Raw genomic sequence first — 25,345 nt, 5'->3', positions numbered from 1 at the left:
TTTTTTACATTTACATTTTTATTAATTTATTAATTGTAATTGCGATTGTAAATCATTGGTATTTACAAAAATTGATCGCAGTTGCTAAATGCGATTTTTCAATCACAGTGAAAAAATCACCGGTAGTGAAAAATCGCTCATCACTAATCCAGAATAATAATATTCTAGACATTATCCAATTTGTTTCCAGAACGGTACTACCAAAATATATCCTATATGTCAACAGTCGATAACGTTTCTATGAGTTTCTTAAAAACTTCAGAAAATAATAATCCGGCAACCTTAAAAACATCTGATTGTCACATATTTTTTTCTTGGAATATATTAAAAAAGAATTTATACAAAATTGAATTCAATAAAGTATCAAACAATATGTTGTGAATTTGGGCAATTTTATAGTGTTATAAAGCAAAAAATAGTACAGGACTACTGGAATTCACCTTTACCTTTTTATTAACATATTTGACAATTTGCGAACTACGGCAGTGTCAAGTGAAACCCAATAGATAATAGTGAAAACAAGTAATGGACAGTCAGGTCAGTACCGAGTTACTTTAGTGTCAATTATTTATGACAGCATATTTCATAAGTATATAATATAACTATAAAAACGCAGCATGATTCATTTGTTAAAAACACAGTAATAGAGCTGATACTTTCATCTAGGGTTCTTTCTAGATTTAATTTTTTATAATGCAATTTGGTGAGTTTGGCAATGGCATACATGTACCAGGAGAGTGCAATTATTCAAACACCATCCTTTTGTTTGTTTATTTGGTAAATTAACTGACAATTCCTTTCTCATATTTAAAAATAAAAAATGTATTTTAAATTTATAATACATGTGTCTCCATATGATATTGTACCCACCAATGTTGCATAAAAACAAAAAAAAAATTCCAATGATAACGCTTAAATGGCCAAACAATCGTAGGCAGTGTCACGCGCATTGTGGGATGTGACCATACCAATTTACCTACAAATTTTTAACCATAGATGCCCTTCCGTATATTGATCATGTGTTGCAAATTGTATAGTTTAATTTGTATACTTATTATATCCCTGTTTTATTTGCAGTCTGATATTGACAATATATCTGAGACCAGCCTTCTCATAGTGCCAAGGGTTAAATGTGCAAAGTTATATTAGGATAACCAGATTGAGTTATCACTTAACCGAATTGCCGATCGGACAGACGGATGGACATTGCGACTAATCATGCATCATTAAAATCGGTTCAGTAGTTTAAACGTAGTATGCTGTTATAAATGCTGATAAAACTAGTAATATGGCCCTTGTATTGTTTCAAACCATTCCAAAATCAGTCCAGCACAAATTTCAATGACCATATAGTACGAGTATGTACACTAGTCAGTATAAGTATTTTTAAAATAAAATTTCAGATGCCACACTATAAAAGCGGTATGTTTCTTAATTTAAATATTGTTAAATGAACGAATGAGATGGAATTTAAAACTGTGTTATAGGGATAATGCGGGGTGTGAACCGATTTCGCCGACTGTTGCATTAGGATGGCAAGAAAATGTTACAAGCCGAATTTCGTTGATTGGTCCACTAGTTCCTAAGAATTAGTTTTTAACCAATAAGTTCGGCGGCGCCATACTAATTGCCAATTTTTTAGAGCAATCTGAGTGCAGCTCTTCTGTACCATCTTTTCTATAAATATATATATATATGTAATAGGGTACCTAAGGGAAATTACTTCAGAGAGTTTTGTTGATACAGCTCTAGTTGCTAGCAGATATGTGCAAAAAACACTAGTATTTGTGGGGCCAACGTCTCTTTCCCCCCCAAAAAAATCATCCAAACATGCCCCCTTCCTTGTGTTATCCTCTAGCAAAATTTACTTTCATAACTTCATTTATGTTTTAGTCATAGTACTTTATAAGTTTTCGGATAACGTCATTTTGTGGACTTGTCAGTAGTCCAAAGAACACGAATACCAAATTTCATTACGATATCTTAATTTCTACTAAAGTTATAGCTTGAACGGACGGATGGACAGACAGACGTCCGCATTTGAACTCTACTCGTCACTTTGGTATATATAACTCTATAACTAACTCGTTTTAAGTGACACAAACAACCGTTATGTGAACAAAACTGTTGTACTCTGTGCAACATGTTGCGAGAGTAAAAAATGTCCAATATCGTAAAAGTTATTTGACCTTTTTATTTGCTTTGAAAACCACTCTCAGTTTAAATTTTTTTCTACCGCAGACTTATTCAGATATTTTTTTCATAGTTAAACAATTTTTATTATTATACATATATGTACATACATATACCAAAATGAAAAACATGTGTTTTACAAATTCCATCTACAAAAAATGTTTTAATAGTTTTGTTCACATAACGGTTGTTTGTAACACCTAGAACTATACGAGTTAGATATAGAGTCATATATACCAAAGTGATCAGGGTAACGAGTAGATTTGAAATCCGGATGTCTGTCCGTCCGTCCGTCTGTCCATTTGTGCAAGCTGTAACTTGAGTAAAAATTAAGATATCTTAATGAAACTTGGAACACATGTTCCTTGGGGCAGTGAGAGTGTCGGACCATTGACACGCCCACAAAATGGCAAAAACAAAAAACACATAAAGTGTCATAACTAACCCATAAATAAAGTTATAAAAGTAAAATTTGGAATAAGGGATCGCACTAGGATAGGGCATATTTGGGTGTAATTTTTATGGGGAAGTGGGCGTGGCCCTGCCCACAAATCGTTTATTTTTATATAACTCGCAAACCAATAAAGCTATATAAACCAAACTTTCTGCAGTCGGTTATCTTACGTACCCCACCACACAAAAAATTGTTGAAATCGGATAATAACCACGCCCACTCCCCATACAAATGTTAGGTTGAAAATTACAAAAAGTGGGTTAACTCACTAACGAAAGACGACAGAAACACAAAGTTTCACAGAAATAATAGTAGAAGGAAGCTGCACTCAGATTTTTTAGAAATTAAAAAATAGGCGTGACATCGCTCACTTATGGGTCTAAAACCATATCTCAGGAACTACTCGACAGATTTCAATGAAATTCGGTATATAATATCTTCTTTATACCCTGAAATCGGTTCACAACCAAGACTACTTTCCTTATAACTCAAATTTGAATTCCATCTGATTCCTTCACTTTATCATGTATACATAAGGAACCAATGAAGATAGTGGAATAAAACTTTACACAAATAGTACATATCATCTCTGACTTCACTTGTGAAAAGATTTCGAAAACGGACTATAACTTTTCAAGGCCCCAGATGGATATAGTGTACCCTGCTGGTGAAAATGAAATAATTGCCTCAGCCCTCATATAGTATATATTACGATTTTCGTTATTCTATTAAACTTTATGCCGAATTTATGGGTAAATTTTGTATGTTTGTAAGTTTCTTCAAAAAATTGCGAGAGTATAAAATGTTCGGTTGCACCCGAACTTAGCCTTTCCTTGCTTGTTTATTTTATTTTATTGACAAATAATTCAATATTCAAAACCAAAATCAGCTTTTACTTAAGCACAGAAAGCCTTAGAATTTTAAAGTTTATTTATTTTTGTAATTAATTAATTTAATCTGAACAAAGTGTTCAAGGATTATATCGTTGCTGTTGACAATAATCTAAGCCAAATTCTGTGAAGATACCTTATTAAATAAAAGAGTTTTCCATATTTTTTTCATGTTTCATAAATTTTATTTTTATGTAATTTGATTACATTAAGGTACATATGTATGTATTGTTAAACAAGTAGGGAGAGGCTAAGTTCTTTCCGTATATTCGCCATAAATTCACTTCTTCTTCTTGACTGGCGTAGACACCGCTTACGTGGTTATAGTCGAGTCCGAAACAGCGCGGCACGTATCCCTCCTTCTGGCAGTTTGGCGCCAATTGGTTATACCAAGCGAAGCCAGGTCCCTCTCCACCTGGTCCTTCCATCGGAGTGGAGGTCTCCCTCTTCCTCGGCTTCCACCAGCGGGTACTGCATCGAATACTTTCAGAGCTGGAGCACTTTCATCCATTCGAACAACATGACCTAGCCAGCGTAGCCGCTGTTTTTTTATTCGCTGGACTATGTCTATGTCGTCGAATAACACATACAGCTCATCGTTCCATCGTCTGCGGTATTCGCCGTTGCCAATGTTTAAGGGACCATAAATCTTCCGCAAAACCTTTCTCTCGAAAACTCCTAGTGCCGTCTCATCGGATGTTGACATCGTCCACGCTTCTGCACCGTAAAGTAGGACGGGAATGATGAGGGACTTGTAGAGTTTGGTTTTTGTTCGTCGAGAGAGGACTTTATACGCGATGTTGAGGAGGCTTACCCCACGGTAATTGGCGCAAATTGTGGGGTTTCCCTTTTTGTGTATTGGGCAGAGTACACTGAGATTCCAATCGTCAGGCATGCTTTCTTCCGACCATATTCTGCAAAGAAGCTGATGCAAACACCGTATCAGCTCTTCGCCGCCGTATTTGAATAGCTCGGCCGGTAATCCATCGGCCCCCGCCACCTTATTGTTCTTCAAGCGGGTAATTGCTATTCGAATTTCTTCACGGTCGGGCAATGGAACATCTGCTCCATCGTCGTCGATTGGGGAATCGGGTTCGCCATCTCCTGTTGTTGTACTTTCACTGCCATTCAGCAGGCTGGAGAAGTGTTCCCTCCACAAACTCAGTATACTCTGGTCATCAATAACTAGATCACCTCTGGGGGTCCTACAGGAGTGTGCTCCGGTCTTGAAACCTTCAGTTAGTCGCCGGATCTTTTCGTAAAATTTTCGGGCTTTACCCCTGTCGGCCAGCTTGTCAAGCTCTTCATACTCACGCATTTCAGAATATTTCTTTTTTTGTCTGCAAATGCGTCTCGCTTCCCTCTTCAGCTCTCGGTATCTTTCCCATCCCGCTCGTGTTGCGGTCGATCGCAACATTGCGAGGTAGGCAGTCTGTTTTCTCTCCACTGCGAGACGACAATCCTCATCATACCAGCTGTTTCTTTGGCTTTTCCGAAAACCAATGGTTTCGGTTGCAACTCCTTACGTACAGTTTTATATGCCGTCCCACAGCTCCCTTATACCGAGATGCTGATGAGTGCTCTCAGAGAGCAGGAGTGCAAGTCGAGTAGAAAATCGTTCGGCTGTCGGTTGTGATTGCAGCTTCTCGATGTCGAACCTTCCTTGTGTTTGTTGACGTGTGCGCTTTTCTACACAGAGGCGGGTGCGTATTTTAGCTGCTACAAGATAGTGGTCTGAGTTGATGTTGGGACCACGAAGCGATCGATCTGGTTGCGAGTGATTCGATCCGGGGACAGCCAAGTAGCTTGATGGATTTTCTTATGCTAGAATCTAGTACTACAGACGACCATATTTCGGGCTCCGGCGAAGTCGATCAGCCTCACACCGTTTGGTGATGTTTCGTCATGGAGGCTGAATTTTCCGACTGTTGTGCCAAAGATACCTTCTTTACCCACCCTAGCGTTGAAATCGCCAAGCACGATTTTGACATCGTGGCGGGGGCAGCGCTCATAGGTACGTTCTAGGCGCTCATAGAAGGTATCTTTGATCCTTCTCTTCCGTCCGGGCGTGGGCGCAAATCAGCGATATGTTGAAGAACCTCGCTTTGATGCGGATTGTGGCTAGACGTTCATCCACCGGAGTGAATGCCAGGACTCGACGACGGAGTCTCTCTCCCACCACGAATCCCACACCGAATTTGCGCTCCTTTATATGCCCGCTGTAGTAGATGTCACAAGGACCCACCTTCTTCCGTCCTTGTCCCGTCCATCGCATTTCTTGGATTGCGGTGATGTCAGCCTTTACTCTTACGAGGACATCAACCAGCTGGGCAGAGGCACCTTCCCAATTAAGGGTCCGGACATTCCAGGTGCATGCCCTTAAATCGTAGTCCTTTAAACGTTTGCAGTGGTCGTCATCAAAATTGGGGTCTCTCATCCGAGGCTGTTTTGTTCTTTTCATTGGGGGGTGTTTTTATGTGGTGGGTCCCAAACCCTACGCACAACCGCATAAGCGGGTTTCGCCTTCTCACTTTAGCTCGCCTCCAAACGGATGTCTGTTGGCTACCCAGAGGATACTTGGTCTAAGACCGGAAGTCGTGAGCTGCTTGAGCCACATGTAAAAGAATCGTTCCTGGCCACTCCCAAGTGAATGACAGTCAGAAACTTTCCTCACTTACGTGAACTTCTACATATGACTCCATCCTCCACTTCACTTCACTTCGTTATTCACTAGAATAACGAAAATCATTATATATAGTATATGGGGGCTGTAGTAATTCCTGGACCGATTTCACTCATTTTCACACCAAACTCCATTATATCCAAGACTATACGCTCACTTAATCTTGCAAAGATATATCACAATTAACCGATATACATACATATACGGTATAAAGTCCACCGGAAGTCTGAAAATCTTTTTATTTTTTTGTCAATGTTTTGCTCAGAGGCAAACAATTAGGCGAAACACATCTTCCTTGAATTTCTTTTGAATATATGAGAGATTTACCGATATTTTCGATAAAAAAAATTAGACAAAGGCTCTGAGGCCATCATGTCCGATTACAAGGGACCCTGAAAAGTTATAGTCCGATTTCGGGGATTTTTATACTAGTTTAGCATAACTAGAAATACAGTATTTGTGCAAAGTTTTGTTTCGAAATCTTCAGTGGTGTTTAACATATCTATTGTAAAGTGAACGAATCAGTTCGTCTTAAACCATAGGATGCCAAGGAAATGGTTTGAACCTAATTTCGTTGAATTGGTCGAGTATTTTCTGAGATATGGTTTTTGACCCATAAGGGGGCGGAGCCACGCCCATTTAACATTTTGTAAACAAATTTGAGTGCAGCCCTTGTGCCATCTTTACCATGAAATTTAAGGTTTCTGGTATGTCCCTTCTTAGTGAAATGCGATTTCGCCCATTTACGAAGCAAACTTCTTATGGTGTCAAGAAACACGTCTACCGAGAGTCATCAATATATCTCAATTTTTACTCAAGTTGTTGCTTGAGTATAAAAAGACATATATGTATTGTTAACAAAGATTTACATTAAAACTGAGTTATAGAAAAATATATCATATAAAATACATGTATCATTTAGATTATACTATTTCAAAGTGATTATAAAAAAGTTGACGGCGTCGTTGTTGATAAGTCACTTTCATCGAAGTTGCAACTGGCTGGCTCGGTTGGTGAAGGCAAAGCAAATTAAACTTCCATCAAATTGTTGGTGTATTGAGTTCTGAAAAAATATGATTTATTAATACAGGAAAACTATTAAAAATGAAGTAATTGCACATACTACTTACGTTCTTGATTTAACGTATTGCAGCAGTTCCTCTGTAACAAATATTCATAGATAAAGACATGTTGTAATATTCAACAGTAAATATATATACATATGTATATACTAGTAACATGACTTCAGTTTGTCAACTTTTGAGTCAAGGAATTATTAAAAATTTTAAAAACACCTCTTGGGTGGACAAAAATCGCTCGACGGTGAATGTCTGTCCAAGAGAGCTTTCACGGTATATATACAAACAAAATACTATTTATGAATTATACAAACTTGTTACTTCCAATCTCTTGGCTATAGAAGCCCAAGCGACCACGCAATTTTTTTATTCAATATTTCATTGCATCGCAAGTTATATTTTTATACTCTCGCAACAAAAGTTGCTAAGAGAGTATTATAGTTTTGTTCACATAACGGATATTTGTAAGTCATAAAACTAAACGAGTTGGATATAGGGTTATGTATATCAAAATGATCAGGGTGACGAGACGAGTCAAAATCCAAATGTCTGTCTATCCGTCCGGGCAACGGATAACTTGAGCAAAAAGTTAAATATCTTGATCAAACTTGGAACACATGTTCCTTGGAACCGTGAGAGGGTTGCTTTTGAAAATGAGCAAAATCGGACCACTGCCACACCCACAAAATGGCGAAAACCGAAAACACATAAGGTGTCATAACTAAGCCATAAAAAAAGTTATAAAGTTAAAAAATTTGGAACAAGGGATCGCACTAGGAAGGGGCATATTTGGATGCAATTTTTTTAGGGAAGTGGGAGTGGCCACGCCCCCATATCGGTTATTTGTATATATTTCGCAAACCAATAAAGCTATATAAACCAAACTTTCTGCAGTCGGTTCTCTTACGTACCCCCACCATATATATTTGGCGTAGAAATCGCTTTAAGCGATTATAGCCCAATCCACTAGAGCGCGCCACTCGTTCCTCCTTTTTTGCTTGTTGGCTCCAATTGGAAACACCAAGTGAAGCCAGGTCACTTTGCAATTGGTCTTTCCACCGGAGTGGAGGTCGTCCTCTTCCGCGGCTTCCTCCAGCGGGTACTGCATCGAACACTTTCAGAGCTGGAGTGTTTTCATCCATTCGTACAATATGACCTAGCCACCGTAGCCGCTGTATTTTTATTCGCTGAACTATGTCAATATCGTCGTATAAATCGTACAGCTCATCGTTCCCGCAGACGATGGATTCGCCGTTGGCAATGTTCAGAGGACCATAAATCTTACGCAAAACCTTTCTCTCGAAAACCCCAAGAGTCGTCTCATCGGATGTTGTCATCGTCCACGCTTCGACGCCATACATCAGGACGGGAATAATGAGCGACTTGTAGTGTTTGATTTTTGTTCGTCGAGAGAGGACTTTACTTTGCAATTGCCTACTCAGTCCAAAGTAACACCCCACCAGTCCAAAGTAACACTCCCATACAAAGGTTAGGTTGAAAATTACTAAAAGTGGGTTAACTCACTAACGAAAAAAGTCAGAAAAACTAAATTTTACAGAAGAAATTGCAGAAGGAAGCTACACTCAGATTTTTTTTACAAAATGGAAAATGGGCGTGGCATCGCTCACTTATGGGTCAAAAACCATATCTCAGGAACTACTCGACAGATTTCAATGAAATTCGGTATATAATATTTTCTTGACACCCTGATGACACTTGTGGAAAATGGATGAAATGGGTTCACAACCACGACAACTTCCCATGTAACTCAATTTTGAACTCCATCTTATGCTCAATGGTATTTTTTCACCAAAAAGTTCGGTAAATCTCTCAGGTATCTTAATTTAATTTAGATGAAATATTATAGTTTATATAATTATAGGATTTTCAAATTGGAAAATATTATAGTTTATATAATTATAGGATTTTCAAATTGTGTGTTATCTTAATAAAAATATATCAATAAATTGCGAGAGTATAAAATGTTCGGTTGCACCCGAACTTAGCCGTTCCTTAGTTGTTAATTCTGTTTTTACCACGATATTATTTGATTTTTAACTCTTTCTACATATATATATAAAACTCTTTTCTACATGTATATATTCTTGTCATTGTTCGTTAAACCGAGTAGTTACAAATTACCGATGTTCGTTATTTAATATACTCAATGTAAAATATTTGCCTGTTCGTTATAAGCGGTTTTCGTTAAAACGAATATTCGTTATTTCGGAAAACTACTGTAAATAATTTATTATTTAATATAATATACATATATTAAATATAATTAAATAAAATATAAATCCTTTGCTTGGCTTGTCTTCTATTAAAATGACGTTACTAGAATATATACAGTGGGCAAAAAAAGTTTGTATGTATGTATGTTTTTGCATTGCGTTTGCACTTTTTTTTGTATCAATAGAGTATTTCTATGTAAAGATCATGATTATTTTGATTTCTTAAAGTTTCCGCATTCCAGCCACTTTATCAGAATCAGAGAAGACGTTCTCCATTGCTGGAAACATTGTGACACCACGTAGGAGCTGCTTGCAACCAACAAATGTTAACCTTTCAACTTTCTTATATCAAAATAGACGTTTTATGAAAAAATACTGATTTAATACATTCGCCCAGTTGAAATGGTTAAAAACTATTTTGTCATTACTTAATGGTTCCCATGAAATCATTGTTAGTTTTTGTATTTTAAAGCAAGTTTTTTGCTAGTTGTAATGTTTCACTCTTTTCAATAAAAATAAGAAAATTAATGAACTTGCACTATTCGAATAATCGACAACGAACGGTTAAGCAAATAGTCGAAAATGAGCGGTTAATCGAATAGACGATGACTTACGACTATCCGAATAGTGCAAACCGAATATTATTATTGGAATAATGCCCTATTCGGTTAATTCGGTTAGTCGATTAGTCGATTAATCGAATACCAAGAGCTCTAGTACATAGAGTGAATCAAAAAAGTTTACATACACCTAGTTCTATTTATCTACAACACGTTTATTTGTTTTAAAATTAATATATCTTGTGGTTTTTTCATACCTATTTCAAAAGATATATATTTAGCAGTAAATATGGCTCATAAATTTTTTTTTTACATAAATGAAAAGAAAACACACACAAAAACATAAATTGCGCTTATTTCATATCAAAAAAGTTTACATACATTAGTGATAATTTATAAATATCAAAAGTAATTACTATAGTTTTAGATATATTTAGTATTTTGTTGGCCCTCCTTTTGATGAAATTCGATGTTTTCGTATACGTACATATTTCCAATAAGTTCCAGATATGTTCAATAGGGTTAATGTCTAGAGAAGTTTTTACCGAGAAGTGAACAAAATCAAATTAGGCTGTGCTGAGTGTATGTAAACTTTTTTGATTAGTTTTAACGGATTTTTTCTCTTTCGCAGCGACTAGAGCAAGCTACGGTAAATTTAACGGGAAGAGATCATATTTAGCAAGAAAAATCAGTTGAGTGAGATTAGAAAACATCATAGACAATTGAAAACTTTAAAGCGCTATCCTGAAAATTCAAAGTAAATGAGCGATATGTACGAAGTTATTAATCCAAGAAAAATACTAAAAATTAAGTAATTGGGCTTTCTACTTACATACATTGATTGATTGATTGATTTAACATAATCCTTTAAAAATGGAGATTAGCGTACAAACTCCAATTCTCTTGGCCCTTTGCATGACTCCGCCCTTTTACACTCTCTCGAATATCGTTCGCATAGTGTAGTCCAGTGTTTGTAGCATCGTTCCTCTGTAACAATTACGGATATAACAGAACTTTTATGTGACAATTTCACTGTTCCTCTGTAACAATTACGCATATAACAAAACTTTTATGTGACATTTTCACTGCGCTTCGCTGTTCTGTTATGTTTCGCTAATCAGATTAAAAGTCTCCCATTTTCAGTATTTAAAGACCCTTTGGAGACGGTCAAATAAACTCATCAAATTCTTAAGTGTATTGGTGTCGTCGGCTTTTGTCGACTACACGTATGCTACATAGATTTGTTGTCGGCTCTGCTTGATTAAAATCAAAATTTTTTGATATTTTTATTTGACGGGCGCAAATTTAATCGTCTCCATTCATACTTGATGCCTTCTAACGTTCAACATGGACGGATGTGCGGACGAAATAAATTGCATATTGCGGTTTATTGGACACAGCAATGCCAGCATTATGAAAATAAAAATTAAGCATATAATAATCTGGATAAGAAGAGGAAGCAATAGTAACTTATTTTAGAGATATTCTTTTGAAAATCTATCTTTTTTTTAAATAAAATTACAGCAGTTTCCAAAAAAAGCATATTAAACAAGACAGAAAAGGCCAAGATCGGGTGTAATTTTATTATGAAAACAAGTTTACCCATTTACTAGACTATGTATTTGTCGTAGGAACCGCGTTAAGCTATTATAGCCGAATCCACCAGGGCGCGCCACTCGTTCCTCCTTTTTGCTTTTTGGCGCCAACTGGAAACACTAAGTGAAGCCAGGTCACTTTCCACTTGGTCAAACGGAGTGGAGGTCGTCCTCTTCCGCGGCTTCCTCCAGTTTACATCCATTCGTACAATATGACCTAGACATAATGCCCATTGTAATAACCAAAATCATTTTATATGAACCGATTTCACTCATTTTCATCACTAAGATACATTATAACCAAAACTATACGCTCACTTTCTTTAAAATGTCTGAGAGATTTACCGATATTTTCAGTAAAAAATTATCCATTGGTACTGAGGTATTCATGTTCGAAAGAAAAAATAATGTAATTATATTATTTGGTAGAGGAAATTTCCTTGGTTCTTTTTTATAATTGTACTTTGGTTTTTAATTTCAGCCACTAGCCGAGGGTCGATTATTGGATATTGTCGATAATAAGTGGCGCGAGGAGGTCTTGCCCTTTGATCAGATCCTTGTCCCTGCAGATAAACTTCCAGATCCAGAAGCCGATGGTGGTGACTCACATTTAACACTCAGCGAACAGGTAAATCAATCCGTTATTAATAAAAAGTAAATTTCAGTTCTATATTTTTTAAATTTTGAATAGGAACAAAAATGGAATGATTTGGCCCTAAGTTCATTGGCACCCGAATCTTGTCTTAATGATCAATTAAACATATCTTCTATATAAATAACCAAACCAACTAAACATAATAACGCTCAATTTATGTCTGTAAAATGAATCAGCATCTCCATTCACCCACAAAGCTTACCGAATTCGCGCGGAGTTTTGAAGATGAAGAGACTGAATCTATACTGGGTCGTTTTGTCAACAAAATACAACACGTATACAATCAAAGCTATAACACAGTTAATGAAGTAGCAAATACTGGTGTAGATGGCAATGCAACTGCTCAAGTTTCAAAGTCATATTTTTATGGTGACGAAAAAATAGATGATATATCGTTAAAGAAGGCGCACTCTTCAAATAATACTATTAATTTGTACAAGAACAGTGACAACACAACAACAAATAAAATTACAGTAGATGAATCTAAAACCGAAACCGTGGAACAAGTTTTGGATTTACCAAACGAAATCAGTGAAGGCCGCACCATGGTTAATGTACTAAAACGCATAAGTAACTTAATGGCCACAAAAAACAGTGTAATATTTAAAAAGTATAAAAGCAATTAAACTACAGTTATTAATATATTTCTTCTTAGGATTTACAAAATTACAAAGATACTGAGTTACATCGTTTTTGGATGCCTGATTCCAAGGCAAAAGAATGCTATGATTGCACACAAAAGTTCTCCACCTTTAGGCGAAAACATCATTGTCGCCTTTGTGGGCAAATATTTTGTTCCAGATGTTGCAATCAAGTTGTGCCTGGAAAAATCATTAAGTGTGCTGGTATGTTTAACATATTAGAACAAATATATTAGAACAATGTAATTTAAATAGTTATTTTTAGGCGACCTTAAGGTTTGCAATTATTGCTCAAAAATTGTACTTAGCTATTTAAAATCTCCAGATATAGCTGTGGATTTGCATGCAGATTTACAAGCGTTACAACAAGATTTAACTCAAAAACTAGAGGAGAAAAGTGATATTAATAGCATTGAAGTTTCGTCTACACGTGCAAGTTCAATTCGTAAAATATCTGTTGGGTATCAAGAAGAGCGTTTTGCTACTCATATAGGTAATGGCTTATCTATTGATGATCGAAAGAACATACTTCAGCAGTCGAATTCTTTGAAAACATTACACGAAGAAATGTGTCGTCAGTTGAATACACAGAATTGCGGCACATATTTAATTGAATATATGATTTCACATAAGAAATCTTCAAATAAGATACAAGCTATTGCAATATTAAATGCAATGTTAGATGCAGGGTTTCTACAACCTATAGTCCCAGATTCGGATCAGATTGATTTCGATGAAAATCTGCATTATAAATTTATAGAGCTGAATAAGTAAGTTGAATTCTAATTTTATTTTTATTTTTTTAATTCCATTGCTTTTTATTTACAGAAATAATTTTAATAATGCTTATTTTAAGGACCCGGCCTCCGTCCCTGTGGTCACCACTCCACAGCTTGATAATAGTGATGAACCACAGCCGCCAAAAAAAATTGATTCCTCTTTAAGCTTCCATTCAATGGGAGACATGGAATTCGAATCTTCAATGTGTTCCACTACAACTACAACAAAACTTCTGGAATCTTACTGTGACTACGAAGAACAGTTACTAACTCAAATGCTCCGTACCTTCCATTTAGATTTGCGTTGGTCGAAAGTACTCATGTCGTTATGCTGTCGAGCAGCCAATCATTTCAAACCAGAATACAGCACCAATGACTTAATGGACATACGCAATTATGTAAATATAAAGAAAATACCGGGTGGCAAACGGCAAGAGTGTACAATAGTGGGTGGGGTTGTTTTTTCAAAGAACATCGCCCATAAAGATATGGCTACACGTGTTGAGCATCCGCGAATACTGCTTTTACAATGTCCTATTGTTTACGAACGTATTGAAGGAAAGTTTGTTAGTATAGCAACAGTGTTGTTGCAGGAAAAGGAGTATTTGCGACGCGTTTGTGATAGAATTATGAGTTTTAAACCACATGTAGTGTTGGTGCATAAAAATGTTGCGGGAATAGCCCAAGATATGCTACGTTCACAAGGTATTACTTTAGTTTTAGATGTGAAGCTCTCTGTATTGGAACGAATATCTCGCACACTTCAATGTGACATTGTGGTTTCTATAGAGTCCAATATAGCTCGACCACAGCTGGGCACATGTGATGCTTTTTATATAAGAAATTTCAGTGATGGCAGTGGCATTAATAAAACGTTAATGTTTTTTGAAAAATTGAACAATCCTCGTGGCTTCACATGTTTATTACGTGGCGGCTGTAATAGTGAGTTATCAAAGGTGAAAAAAGTTGCTTCGTTTTTGGTATATGCTCGGTAAGTTAAATTTATCAATTCAGTCTTATAAATCTTATAAATCGACATAAAATAACATACTTACAACAGCTATAACTGGCGTTTGGAAATGTCTTTCCTCTTGGATGAATTTGCTGAGCCCCTTACCCCAAAACCACCTATTTTCAACTCCAAAGAACCAAGTCCAGATGATTTATGCTCTGGTCATAAAGCGCATAAATTACCAATATCGATTGCAAAATTTGTGGTAGAGCGAAAAGTGGAGGAAAGAGTGCAGCCACAACGCAAAGAAATTATCTCAGTGTCGGAGAATGTTTCTGATTTTACTGATCCACTTCGTTCTGTGGAGGCCAATGCAAATAACATATCAGAAGATCGACCTGTTGTAAAATTAGCGGTTGAAACACGTTATGACAATCGCTTCCGCACTGCACTCAGCTCAACTTTACTCTCGGTCAGCCCATTTCTTAATTTTCCATTACCGTATTTAGAAACCGAACAAGGTCGAAAATGTACTCTGCGCAAACTGTTTGCAGCTGAGTTATTTTACTCAAAGTTATGGTCAAACGGGAATAGCATACATTTAGATCGCAATGAAAGTTTGGAGTATATTAAAAATGGTACAGATGAAACTCTGCTAGAACCTCCACATCCTTTTTTAAGACTAAAAATCACAACTCCATGGGAAAATCGTGATATACAAAATTTGCTAGCAGAATTTCGGGCATATGGTGGTCGTTATCCAAAGAAGAATTGTATGTATGAAGAAATATTTTCTTTTAAATATTTAACATATAGCATTAAAATTCAGTGTTTAGAGTGGAGAAGAAAGTTCCTCAGAAGGTGGATGAGGAAAACTTATTTAAAGATGCACTTGATTTAGAGAACCATCAAAGGTTGCCGGTACTATTTTGCAGTTTCTATTTCAATCCGAAGTCTGCATCCTCTTTTTGCGCACCTCCAACTTTGTTAGATATGAAATTTTATGGGCAACACGATATCATGCTTGGTCAATTCTTGCAACGCTACTGTTGTCGTTTGAATTCGATATGTAAACTTTGCAATTTGCCAATGCTGGGGCATGTGCGTCGGTTAGTATATTAATATTCATAATATTAGAATTTTAAAATGTTGTATTTTATTCAATTACCATCTACAGTTACGTGCATTCCATGGGATGTGTGCAAGTCTTCCTAAGCGAAGATAATATAAAAACTGATCCCAATCGTATTTATTTTACCGCTTGGTGTACAATTTGCAACGAGATGACACCGAGTGTACCTCTCTCCGATAATTCAAAATGTCTTTCTTTCGCAAAGTACCTGGAGCTCCGTTTTCATGGACACTCCTATAAAAGGCGAACGATTATTGGCAGGAATTCTCCTTCAGTAAGCCCAAGCTGCGTGGAATATAATCATTGTCAGCATTCTCTCCATCGAGATTATGTGCACTATTTCACTTATCGAGGTGTAGGAGCCAAATTTCAGTATACACCTATTGAAGTATGGGATATTGGATTACCTCCACTGATATTAGATTTGAAACCACCACAGTTTGAACATTTTAAATATGTGGAAGAAATTAAAACTTTTTCCATGAAGGGTCATGAAGTATATACTTGCATCCATGAGCGTATTGCTGATCTTGCTACCGAGGATGATACTTTGGCTATAGTGCTTAATTTGAAGACAGCGTTGAACAAAGATCATTTTATTTTTAAACAACATATTGAAATTGTACAAGCATTACTCACGGAACCAAAAGCCTGTATACATGATATAAATGATGCGCTATGTATGTCTAAACGCATACTTGCCGAAAGTATTGATTTGTGGGGTCCAAGAGTACATGATATTGCTTTGGCACAAAAGGTAGTGGCGAAACAACCAACCCAGATGCATCCGGATTCTGTTGGTGCTTGTGCTGAAGATCTACATTCTGAATATTCGGATGCGTCACCAATAGTGTCAGAAAGACCCCGTTTGTTACATGATGATACATATTCTCAAACAGATGATAACTCCGGCGAGAGAGATAGTGACTCAACGAGCGCTTTACATATTGGAATAGAAAAGAAGTCATCAGTGGAGCAACTACTTTCGATTTCGGCGAATACCGACAAGAAATCGATTAAAAAAATACTAACCCAGCTTTTCCTTTCTACGGGACCATCTAATTTACTTCAATCACCTTTTTCATCACAAGAACATTACACATTACCGTTGGGAGCATTTCCGATACTTGTACATGATCAGGACTTAAGTTCGCTTATCGCATACAGTCTGACGTCAAGTGACTATCAAAAATCAATTTCCAATTTAGCAAACAGTAGTTACGTTGAAAACGGTAACGGTGCTGGATTTGGTCAACCGCCAAATATGGATAGTGTTAATAATATAAACCAAGGCCATCACAGCCCAAGTTTGAAACTGAAATTACAAGAAACGTGAGTAAAATAGCGCTTACGAATATATTTTAAATTTTTTATTATTCTAGTCTAGCTTTAGGCTATTTCAAAGATTATAATATTTTTATAAATTTATTGGTAAAATATTGAACCTAATCATTGAATCCGTTTCGATCGAAAAATTTTAACAAATACGGATAGTGCTAATAATATAAACCAATGCCACCACAGCCCAAGTTTGAAACTGAAATTACAAGAAATGTGAGTAAAATAGCGCTTACGATCATATTTAAAATTTTTAATTATACTAGTCTAGCTTTAGGATATTTCAAAGATTATAATATTTTTATAAACTAATTCATTCGGAATCATTGAAGCCGTATCGAAAATAAAATTTACGATCACATTGAACTCACTTACCCAGAGAACTTACAACATAGAGAAGGTGCAGGTTCGACAGCGACTGAAATTCAAATCTGAAAGAAGTGTACTAGGGAATTTACCACGCTACTGGGGAACTCACCTCATGAAAAGTTAACAGCGATTTCAGTTTTAGCAGAAGGAAATCTGTAAAACGAGAAATCGCTGGCACATGAAATAATCATGTGATGTTTTTCAATTTCAATTAAATTTTTATTTCCTTTTATTTTTAATTTTTGTTTACTACTTTCTAAATTAATATAATTACTAATAAAAATCTTATTTTTACAAAATTATTAATAAAATGAATGAAAAATTATGTTTATGATGAGCGTCGAACCTGTTGCCCTTTCTCAACTAGGGAATTCCTTGGATAGGCAAAATAAGAAAATATGTGTGAATAAAATATGCGAGAATTTATCAATTGATGGTAGACAATTCTGAAAGTCATGTTTTATTAAATTTATATATTATTCAATAATATTTTTATTTCATTTAATTTTCTATCTATTTTTCATTTAATTTTTATTAGATATTTTTTATTTATTTTAAGTTAATTTTTATTTATATCTGATTAAAAAGTTTGTCTTATTCTTAATTATTTAAATAAACTATATAATAATCCATAATATCATTATGAACTCGAACAATCATTGATTTGCCGTCGGCAAATTTCATAACAGTGTGTATGTTCAAATATTTTTGCTACCATACGCGTGCAGAAATATATATGTATGTACATTAGGGTGGCCCTTATTTTTCAAAGTATTCCGATTCTCGATCGCACCCCCTAGAAATATGAGAATAGCCAAAAAACTAGTATATACAAAGTTTTAGGTCAATCAAAAAAGATTTAAAGGTTGCGCAAGTAGCGTGAAATCCTGAAAAATTAAGAATTTTTGCCATTTTTATGTCTCAGACTTCCATATTTCAAAGCCACACTATCCCTTATTGGTTTTTAATTAGTAATTATATTAATTTAGAAAGTAGTATAAAAAAATTAAAAATAAAAGGAAAATAAAATGATTATTTCATGTGCCAGCGATTTCTCGTTTTACAGATTTCCTTCTGCTAAAACTGAAATCGCTGTTAACTTTTCATGAGGTGAGTTCCCCACTAGCGTGGTAAATTCCCTAGTACACTTCTTTCAGATTTGAATTTCAGTCGCTGTCGAACCTGCACCTTCTCTATGTTGTAAGTTCTCTGGTCAACCTTTCATGAGGTGTGTTCCCCTGTATCGTGGTAAATTCCCTAGTACCCTTCTTTCAGATTTGAATTTCAGTCGCTGTCGAACCTGCACCTTCTCTATGTTGTAAGTTCTCTGCTCGAAATACAGTCCGCCGCTAATAGATGTCGCTAATTACGAAATAATTGAATCCGCAAAATTGATGACGGACTAAATTATGTTTTAAATGGGTTTGCTAGAGACAAAAACAGACTAACAAAGTTAAATTAAAGATGTTTAAAAGCGATATAAAGTTGCAACCTCAAAATTGTGAAAGAGTTTGAGCCTCAAGCGATTTAAATATATTTTTGGAAGAAATTTCACACACACATTTTCACATTTTCGATCGAAAATATTTATCGAATCTTATTCGCTGCGGAGTCAATGATTAGGCCCATTGAACAGATTTGAAATAAATGAATGAGAAAAAATTGATTTATTTAGGCGAAATGAATGTTTATTTTTATATATAATTAATATATGCAAATCTCATATAATTTGACAACCTTCTGTATTCAATTTTTACAGTTTACAAGAAGGAGATGAATGTGACAAAAGAGATGTTCTAAATATCAATAATAACACAGAAGAAGACCGTACCAAGTCAAAAACGAGTCCTTCACATGTTGAGCTAACATTCCATGATAATGGCAAACAATTTACATGTAAAATTTACTTTGCGAAACAGTTTGATTTAATGCGATTAAAAACATTAAAACCTCCAATTGCTGAAAATTCATTATATAAACAGCTTGAACAGAAGAAAAAACGCGAAGAGCTAAAAGTATGTCAAAGCCGCAGTGGTCCTGAGATGGAATTGGTACACAAACCCAGCGATATATTTAACTCCACACAAACAGACGCAAACAAATCCAATCGAAATGCTTCGCAAACAGAAATTGAGAAATGCCGTAATTGTTTTGCTCGTTCTTTGTGCAGTAGTGTACAATGGGAGGCGAGGGGTGGTAAATCTGGTTCAAGATTCTGTAAAACATTAGGTAAGTCAGCAATTTCTTATTCATATTCAATATTTCGTTAGACCCTTTTTCCAACGGATTCTTTGAGCAAAATGTATATTATATTTATTTTGATAAATCGTGACAAGAGTTTCTTGGAATGCCCGAAACGGACTATTGCGACACTTAAAAATTGTGACAGCCTTCCAGGCAGAAGGCTATCTATCCATCAAACTTTATTGACCTTCATTGTCTCAGACGATACGTATTTTTTATATTGTTTCAACATTTTATTTTCATTCTTACAGATGATCGCTTTGTGTTGAAGGAAATGACTAAAGGTGATATTAATATTTTTGAAAATTTCGCACCTAATTATTTTGAGTATATCAGCAAATGTCAGCAACAAAATCAGCCCACTTTGTTGGCTAAAATTTTTGGAGTGTTTAAAGTTATCATCAAAAATAAAGAGTACGTAAACAGAAATATAAAAAAAATTTATATCAATATAAATATAATATTTTAATGTTCAGAAGCATTAAATTGATCTTAAGGTTTATTGCGTTAACATTTATAAAGATGCTATGGTTTATATTTAGAGAAAATGTACGAAATGGGACGGCAACCACGCTTACTTCCCATATAACTCAATTGTCAATACGGAAGAAAAATGGGCGAAATCGGATCACAACCTCTATTTTGAATTATATAAAATGTTCGTATGCACCTAAACTTAGCCTTTCCTTACTTGTTTTTACTTTGGTTATATACTATAATAATAGTATAATCAATTTCTAAATATGAAGGGAATAATTTTTCGATTTAGGTTTGATCCAATGCTCAGCCGAGTGCTGTACATTGTTACAAAATGAAAAAAGTTTGATAGAATTTAAAATGATGCTATATGGAATGCGACTTCGCATTTTTGCATTGAATTAATAATGTTTCAGATCTATTCTTATACACTCACTAGTCGACTTTTCTTATTTTTAACAACAATACCATAGTAAATAACGTGCAAAATATCTGACAATAATTTCATCACAACTCATTTCTAAGATTTTTTCAGAAAGATCTATTAGTGTAGTCATAATATAATATATTACTATAGTTATGGTTTGGTCAAATAATTATATATATATAAATATATTTTAGTTCGTTTGTGGAGAAAACATTGCTCGTTATGGAGAATCTTTTTTACGATTGTGATATCAAAAACAAATTCGACTTGAAGGGTTCTGAACGTAATCGAATGGTGGACCCCACTGACCAACAAGGTGAAATAGTTTTGTTGGATGAAAATTTGGTTCAAAGTAAGTAAACATAATATTAAAAAATGAAGTTAATAAATTTTACATGAAAAGATTAATTAAATTAAAAATCATTATGTGAAAAAAACATATAGAAGATATTTTTATATCTTCGCAATATGCTATACGGAGTATAATATAATATATAATAATACCACCAAGGTATAACGGGAATAGAGGCAACTTGGCACCTGTTAGTAGGTAGATAATCGGTAGAATGTACCGCCTTGAAATTACTCCTAATTGCAAACCAATCGCATGTTAAAATTATCTAATTTGTGGCGAGACACAAAATTAACGCATACACACATACGAGTGTTTTCGCAACAATATCAAACTGCGATTGTAGAAGCAGTTGGAAATGGTAGGGTCGAAGTTGACACTTCGACGGATTTATAATATTTCCAACAGATTTCTGTTACTTCATGGACTCGAAAGAGGTGCTTATTCATCGTGTTTTTCTTGACATGAAACCAAAATATAATAATTTATATTATATTATATATTTATTATGTTATTTATAATTTATATTTTGGTGATAAAAAACAAAGATTTCGATGATCAAGGCGACAATTTAGAATTACGTTCCAGAAGAGTTGACATAGCTAAAACCAGGTTGACGTAGTCATTTATTCCACAGACTATTTAAAAGTGCCTGGACTATCAGCACTCACTATGCAATTAAAAGTAAATCAACCTCGACATTGCAATAGAACAAGACCGGCTGTGAAGAAGGTAATCAATATCGTCACCGAAGCCAAGTTAAAGCCAATTATGAAGGTTTGAAAACTCTAATATTAAGTACATATATGAGAGATAGATGAAGTTATAGATGAAATATACTCCCTTTGAATTCCTTCAAAATATCTGAGAGACTTACCTATATTTTCGGTAAATTTGTTAGAAGCACTGAGGTCCTCATATTCGATATATAGGTTTCTGTTCTGTTCTGATGTTTTCACTAGTGCTTACTTTATATATTGTAAAGTAAACTATTCAGACCGACTTCAAAGTTGTGGTATATGAGATGTAGGCGTGGTTGTGAACCGATTTTGACTATTTTCAAAACATATCATTAGGAAGCTAGGAAGATATTATGAACCGATTTTCATTGAAATTGGTCGAGTAGTTTCGGAGATATGGTTTTTACCCATAAGTTGGCGGAACCACGTCCATTTAAAATTTTGTATACCATTTTGAGTGCAGCACTTATGTAAATTTAAGGCTTCTGGTGGTTTTTCTTACTGAATTAAAGCATTTTTAGTAGTTTTCAACATAACCTTTGTATGGGTGCCATTTTGTGGGCGTGGCAGTGGTCCGATTGTGCCCATCTTCGAACTTAACCTTCTTATGGTGCCAAGAAATATGTCTTCCAAGTTTCATCAAGATATCTCAATTTTTACTCAAGTTACAACTTGCACGGACAGGACGGACAGACATCATTTTGATATATATAACCCTATATCTAACTCACTTAGTTTTAGGATTTACAACCAACCGTTATGTGACAACAATAACTCTCTTTAGCAACTTTGTTGCGAGAGTATAAAAATTAAAGGAGACTATTTTGTTTACCGTGCTGTGATTAAGAAACAAGAATAATGATAACGATCCCTACATTCACCCAACACAATTATGAATTTATTAATTTCTATTGAATTGATTTTTAAGTAATTATTTCTGCTCTGAGGTGAGATATAGGAATGAAAATAAGAGAGCACATGATTTATATTAGTAGCTAATTTGAAAGCAATAGGTTGATAATTGTCCAATATCGAATAACTAATTAATTTTTCGTGCATTTGATTCTTGCATAGTTCATAACATTGTTTTCGCTTGAATTTGAGAATAATACAATAAATAAATAATACAATAAATAATACAATAAATATAAATACACATTAATTAAAAGTTATTTAAAGTTTGCACCTGTGCTGCCTGCGGAATGTTTCCATATCTCTGTTGTTTGTTCTCTGGCAGATCAGAGAGTACATTTTGCTCTCTCAACTGAAAGTTGCAAGCTTTTATCGACTAAACACTTTTTATACTCTCGCAATAAAAGTTGCTAAGAGAGTATTGTAGTTTTGTTCACATAACGGTTGTTTGTAAGTCATAAAACTAAACGAGATAGATATAGAGTTATATATATCAAAATGATCAGGGTGACGAGAAGAGTCAAAATCGGAATGTCTGTCTGTTTGTCCGTCCGTCCGTGCAACGGATAACTTGAGTAAAAATTGAGATATATTTATGGGCAAAATCGGACCACTGCCACGCCCACAAAATATCGAAAACCGAAAAGACAAAAATTGTCCTAACTAAGACATAAATAAAGTTATAAAAGTAAAATTTGGAAAAAAGGATCGCACTAGAAAGGGGCATATTTGGATATAATGTTTTTGGGGAAGTAGGAGTGGCCCCGTCCCCAAATCGGTTATTTGTATATATCTCGCAAACCAATGAAGCTATATAAACCAAACTTTCTACAGTCGGTTCTCTTACGTACCCCACCACACACCATGAAAATTTTTTAAATCGAATAACAACCACGCCCACCTCCCATACAAAGGTTAGGTTGAAAATTACTAAAAGTGGGTAACTCACTAACGAAAAACGTCAGAAATACTAAATTTCACAGAAGAAATTGCAGAAGGAAGCTGCACTCAGATTTTTTTTTTTACAAAATGAAAAATGCCCACTTATGGGTCAAAAACAATATCTCAGGAACTACTCGACCGATTCGAATGAAATTCGGCATATAATATTTTCTTGACACCCTGATGACACGTGTGGAAAATGGACAAAATCAGTTCACAACCACGACAACTTCCCATGTAACTCAATTTTGAACTCCATCTTATTCCTTCACTTTATAATATGTATATACATAAGGAACCAATAAGATAGCGGAATAAAACTTTACACAAATACTGTATATGATCTGTGGCATCTCTTGTGAAAAAATTGTCGAAATCGGACTATAACTTCTTAAAGCCCCGAAAATCAAATATGAAGAATTCAGTGCCCCATGGTAATTTTTCACCGAAAATTTCTGTAAATCTCTCAGGTATCTTAATTTAATTTAGAGGAAATATTTTTCCCGCCCTTTTACTTATTCCATGCTAGCCAAAATAGAAATTGTTTGTATTTTTTGTATCGGTCACTGTGGTTTTATTAAATGACCGCAACAGTTGCTCAAGCTTCAGGAGTCTTGTCGGCAAATTTTCCTATTGAAAGAATAGAATAGAAAAATTTCTGTTTTTTTCACTCTTTCATACACCAATTATGTTAACGTAATAAGCGATTCAAAATGGCAACTGTTCACTATATCGAGATGGAAATGTATAGGAACACAGAGGAGTAGCCCAACAAAAGTTTAAATAATGCTTAACTATAAAATTGGCATATGCTCTCATATTTTTCTATAATCATTGGTTAGAATTGATTAGAGTAAGTAGAATTCTATGATTTTAATCGATTGATTATATTTACAACACCAATTATATATCTAAATAAACTATTTTTACTGTAAATAATAGGTTTAGAAAATTGTATAGTGATGTTAATTTACTCAAAACAACACTTAACACCTTTCTTTTCAAATTTCTGTTTTTTTTCACTCTTTCATACACCAATTATGTTAACGTAATACTTTATATTTTACAGTGTCTTGGTCTAAACCCCTATACATTTTGTCACATAGCAAAGCAGTTCTGAAAGATGCTATTAATAGAGACTCCACTTTTTTAGAAAAAAATCAAATAATGGATTACTCGCTTCTCGTAGGTTTAGATCATGATAGCAGTATATTAGTATTGGGAATAATCGGTAAGTACAAAAACCAAAAAAAGAAATAATCAATTATATTTTACTTATAACTATATTACAGACTACATACGGACATTCACTTTCGATAAAAAGGTTGAGTCATTTGTAAAACAAACTGGCATATTAGGTGGCATGGGCAAATTACCAACAGTTATATCACCGGAACGTTATAAGCAACGATTTATTGATGCAATGGATCGTTATTTTTATACAGTACCAGATCGTTGGGAAGGTTTGTCAAAAACTTAATTATATCAGAATATATAAACGATTCATGTTGTATAATTAAAAAGTAAATTGAAATAAATTCAGGATCATATCTGTTTGCTAATATATCAAAATATGAACAAATTGTTTCCTAGTCTGGAATATAAGACATTATTCAGAGTATGTTCTAGATAAGTAAGACTGTCTACTGGTGTATCCAGAACGAAGTTGCGAGAGGCGATCTTCGTTTTATGAGTGA

At 34.8% G+C, this 25,345-nt stretch overlaps 2 protein-coding genes and 1 long non-coding RNA gene across 15 annotated transcripts; 2 read left to right on the top strand and 1 right to left on the bottom strand.

The window, feature by feature from the left end:
- The first annotated feature begins 259 nt into the window (after positions 1-259).
- On the top strand, positions 260-12,626 carry LOC105221462 (anaphase-promoting complex subunit 13). 5 transcript variants are annotated; one of them, XM_011198485.3, is made up of 4 exons: positions 260-537; positions 1,078-1,358; positions 12,170-12,316; positions 12,380-12,626. In XM_011198485.3, the coding sequence occupies exons 2-4, from the start codon at positions 1,269-1,271 to the stop codon at positions 12,461-12,463; spliced, it is 321 nt and encodes a 106-aa protein (XP_011196787.1). In that variant the 5' UTR covers positions 260-537; positions 1,078-1,268; the 3' UTR covers positions 12,464-12,626. The 5 variants fall into 5 exon arrangements, with proteins under 5 accessions (XP_011196787.1, XP_011196789.1, XP_054090213.1 ...); XM_054234238.1 differs by lacking the exon at positions 260-537 and adding an exon at positions 566-703; XM_054234239.1 differs by lacking the exon at positions 260-537 and adding an exon at positions 753-777.
- Positions 7,103-11,533, bottom strand: LOC114805377 (uncharacterized). The gene is made up of 3 exons (XR_008471905.1): positions 10,926-11,533; positions 7,351-7,381; positions 7,103-7,283 (listed from the first exon to the last, which is right to left on the bottom strand). It is a non-coding gene; the product is annotated as an uncharacterized LOC114805377 (long non-coding RNA).
- On the top strand, positions 12,511-25,230 carry LOC105221463 (putative 1-phosphatidylinositol 3-phosphate 5-kinase). Of its 9 annotated transcripts, none has more exons than XR_008471898.1 (13): positions 12,511-12,939; positions 12,999-13,188; positions 13,250-13,754; positions 13,813-14,754; positions 14,824-15,488; positions 15,545-15,824; positions 15,893-17,179; positions 19,314-19,783; positions 20,050-20,212; positions 20,897-21,054; positions 21,692-21,786; positions 24,718-24,879; positions 24,941-25,230. XR_008471898.1 is itself a non-coding variant. In XM_011198488.3 (12 exons), the coding sequence occupies exons 1-12, from the start codon at positions 12,511-12,513 to the stop codon at positions 25,126-25,128; spliced, it is 5,439 nt and encodes a 1,812-aa protein (XP_011196790.1). In that variant the 3' UTR covers positions 25,129-25,230. The 9 variants fall into 9 exon arrangements, 3 of the variants coding, with proteins under 3 accessions (XP_011196790.1, XP_054090181.1, XP_054090182.1); XR_008471897.1 differs by having other exon boundaries at positions 21,692-21,831; XR_008471899.1 differs by lacking the exons at positions 21,692-21,786; positions 24,941-25,230 and adding an exon at positions 20,341-20,456 and having other exon boundaries at positions 24,718-24,761.
- The last annotated feature ends 115 nt before the right edge of the window (positions 25,231-25,345 follow it).

The sequence above is a fragment of the Zeugodacus cucurbitae genome, chromosome 6, assembly GCF_028554725.1.
Source record: "Zeugodacus cucurbitae isolate PBARC_wt_2022May chromosome 6, idZeuCucr1.2, whole genome shotgun sequence".
Lineage (NCBI taxonomy): Eukaryota > Metazoa > Arthropoda > Insecta > Diptera > Tephritidae > Zeugodacus > Zeugodacus cucurbitae.
The sequence above is the reverse complement of the archived record's forward strand: the minus strand, read 5'-3'. Positions and strand labels throughout refer to the sequence as shown.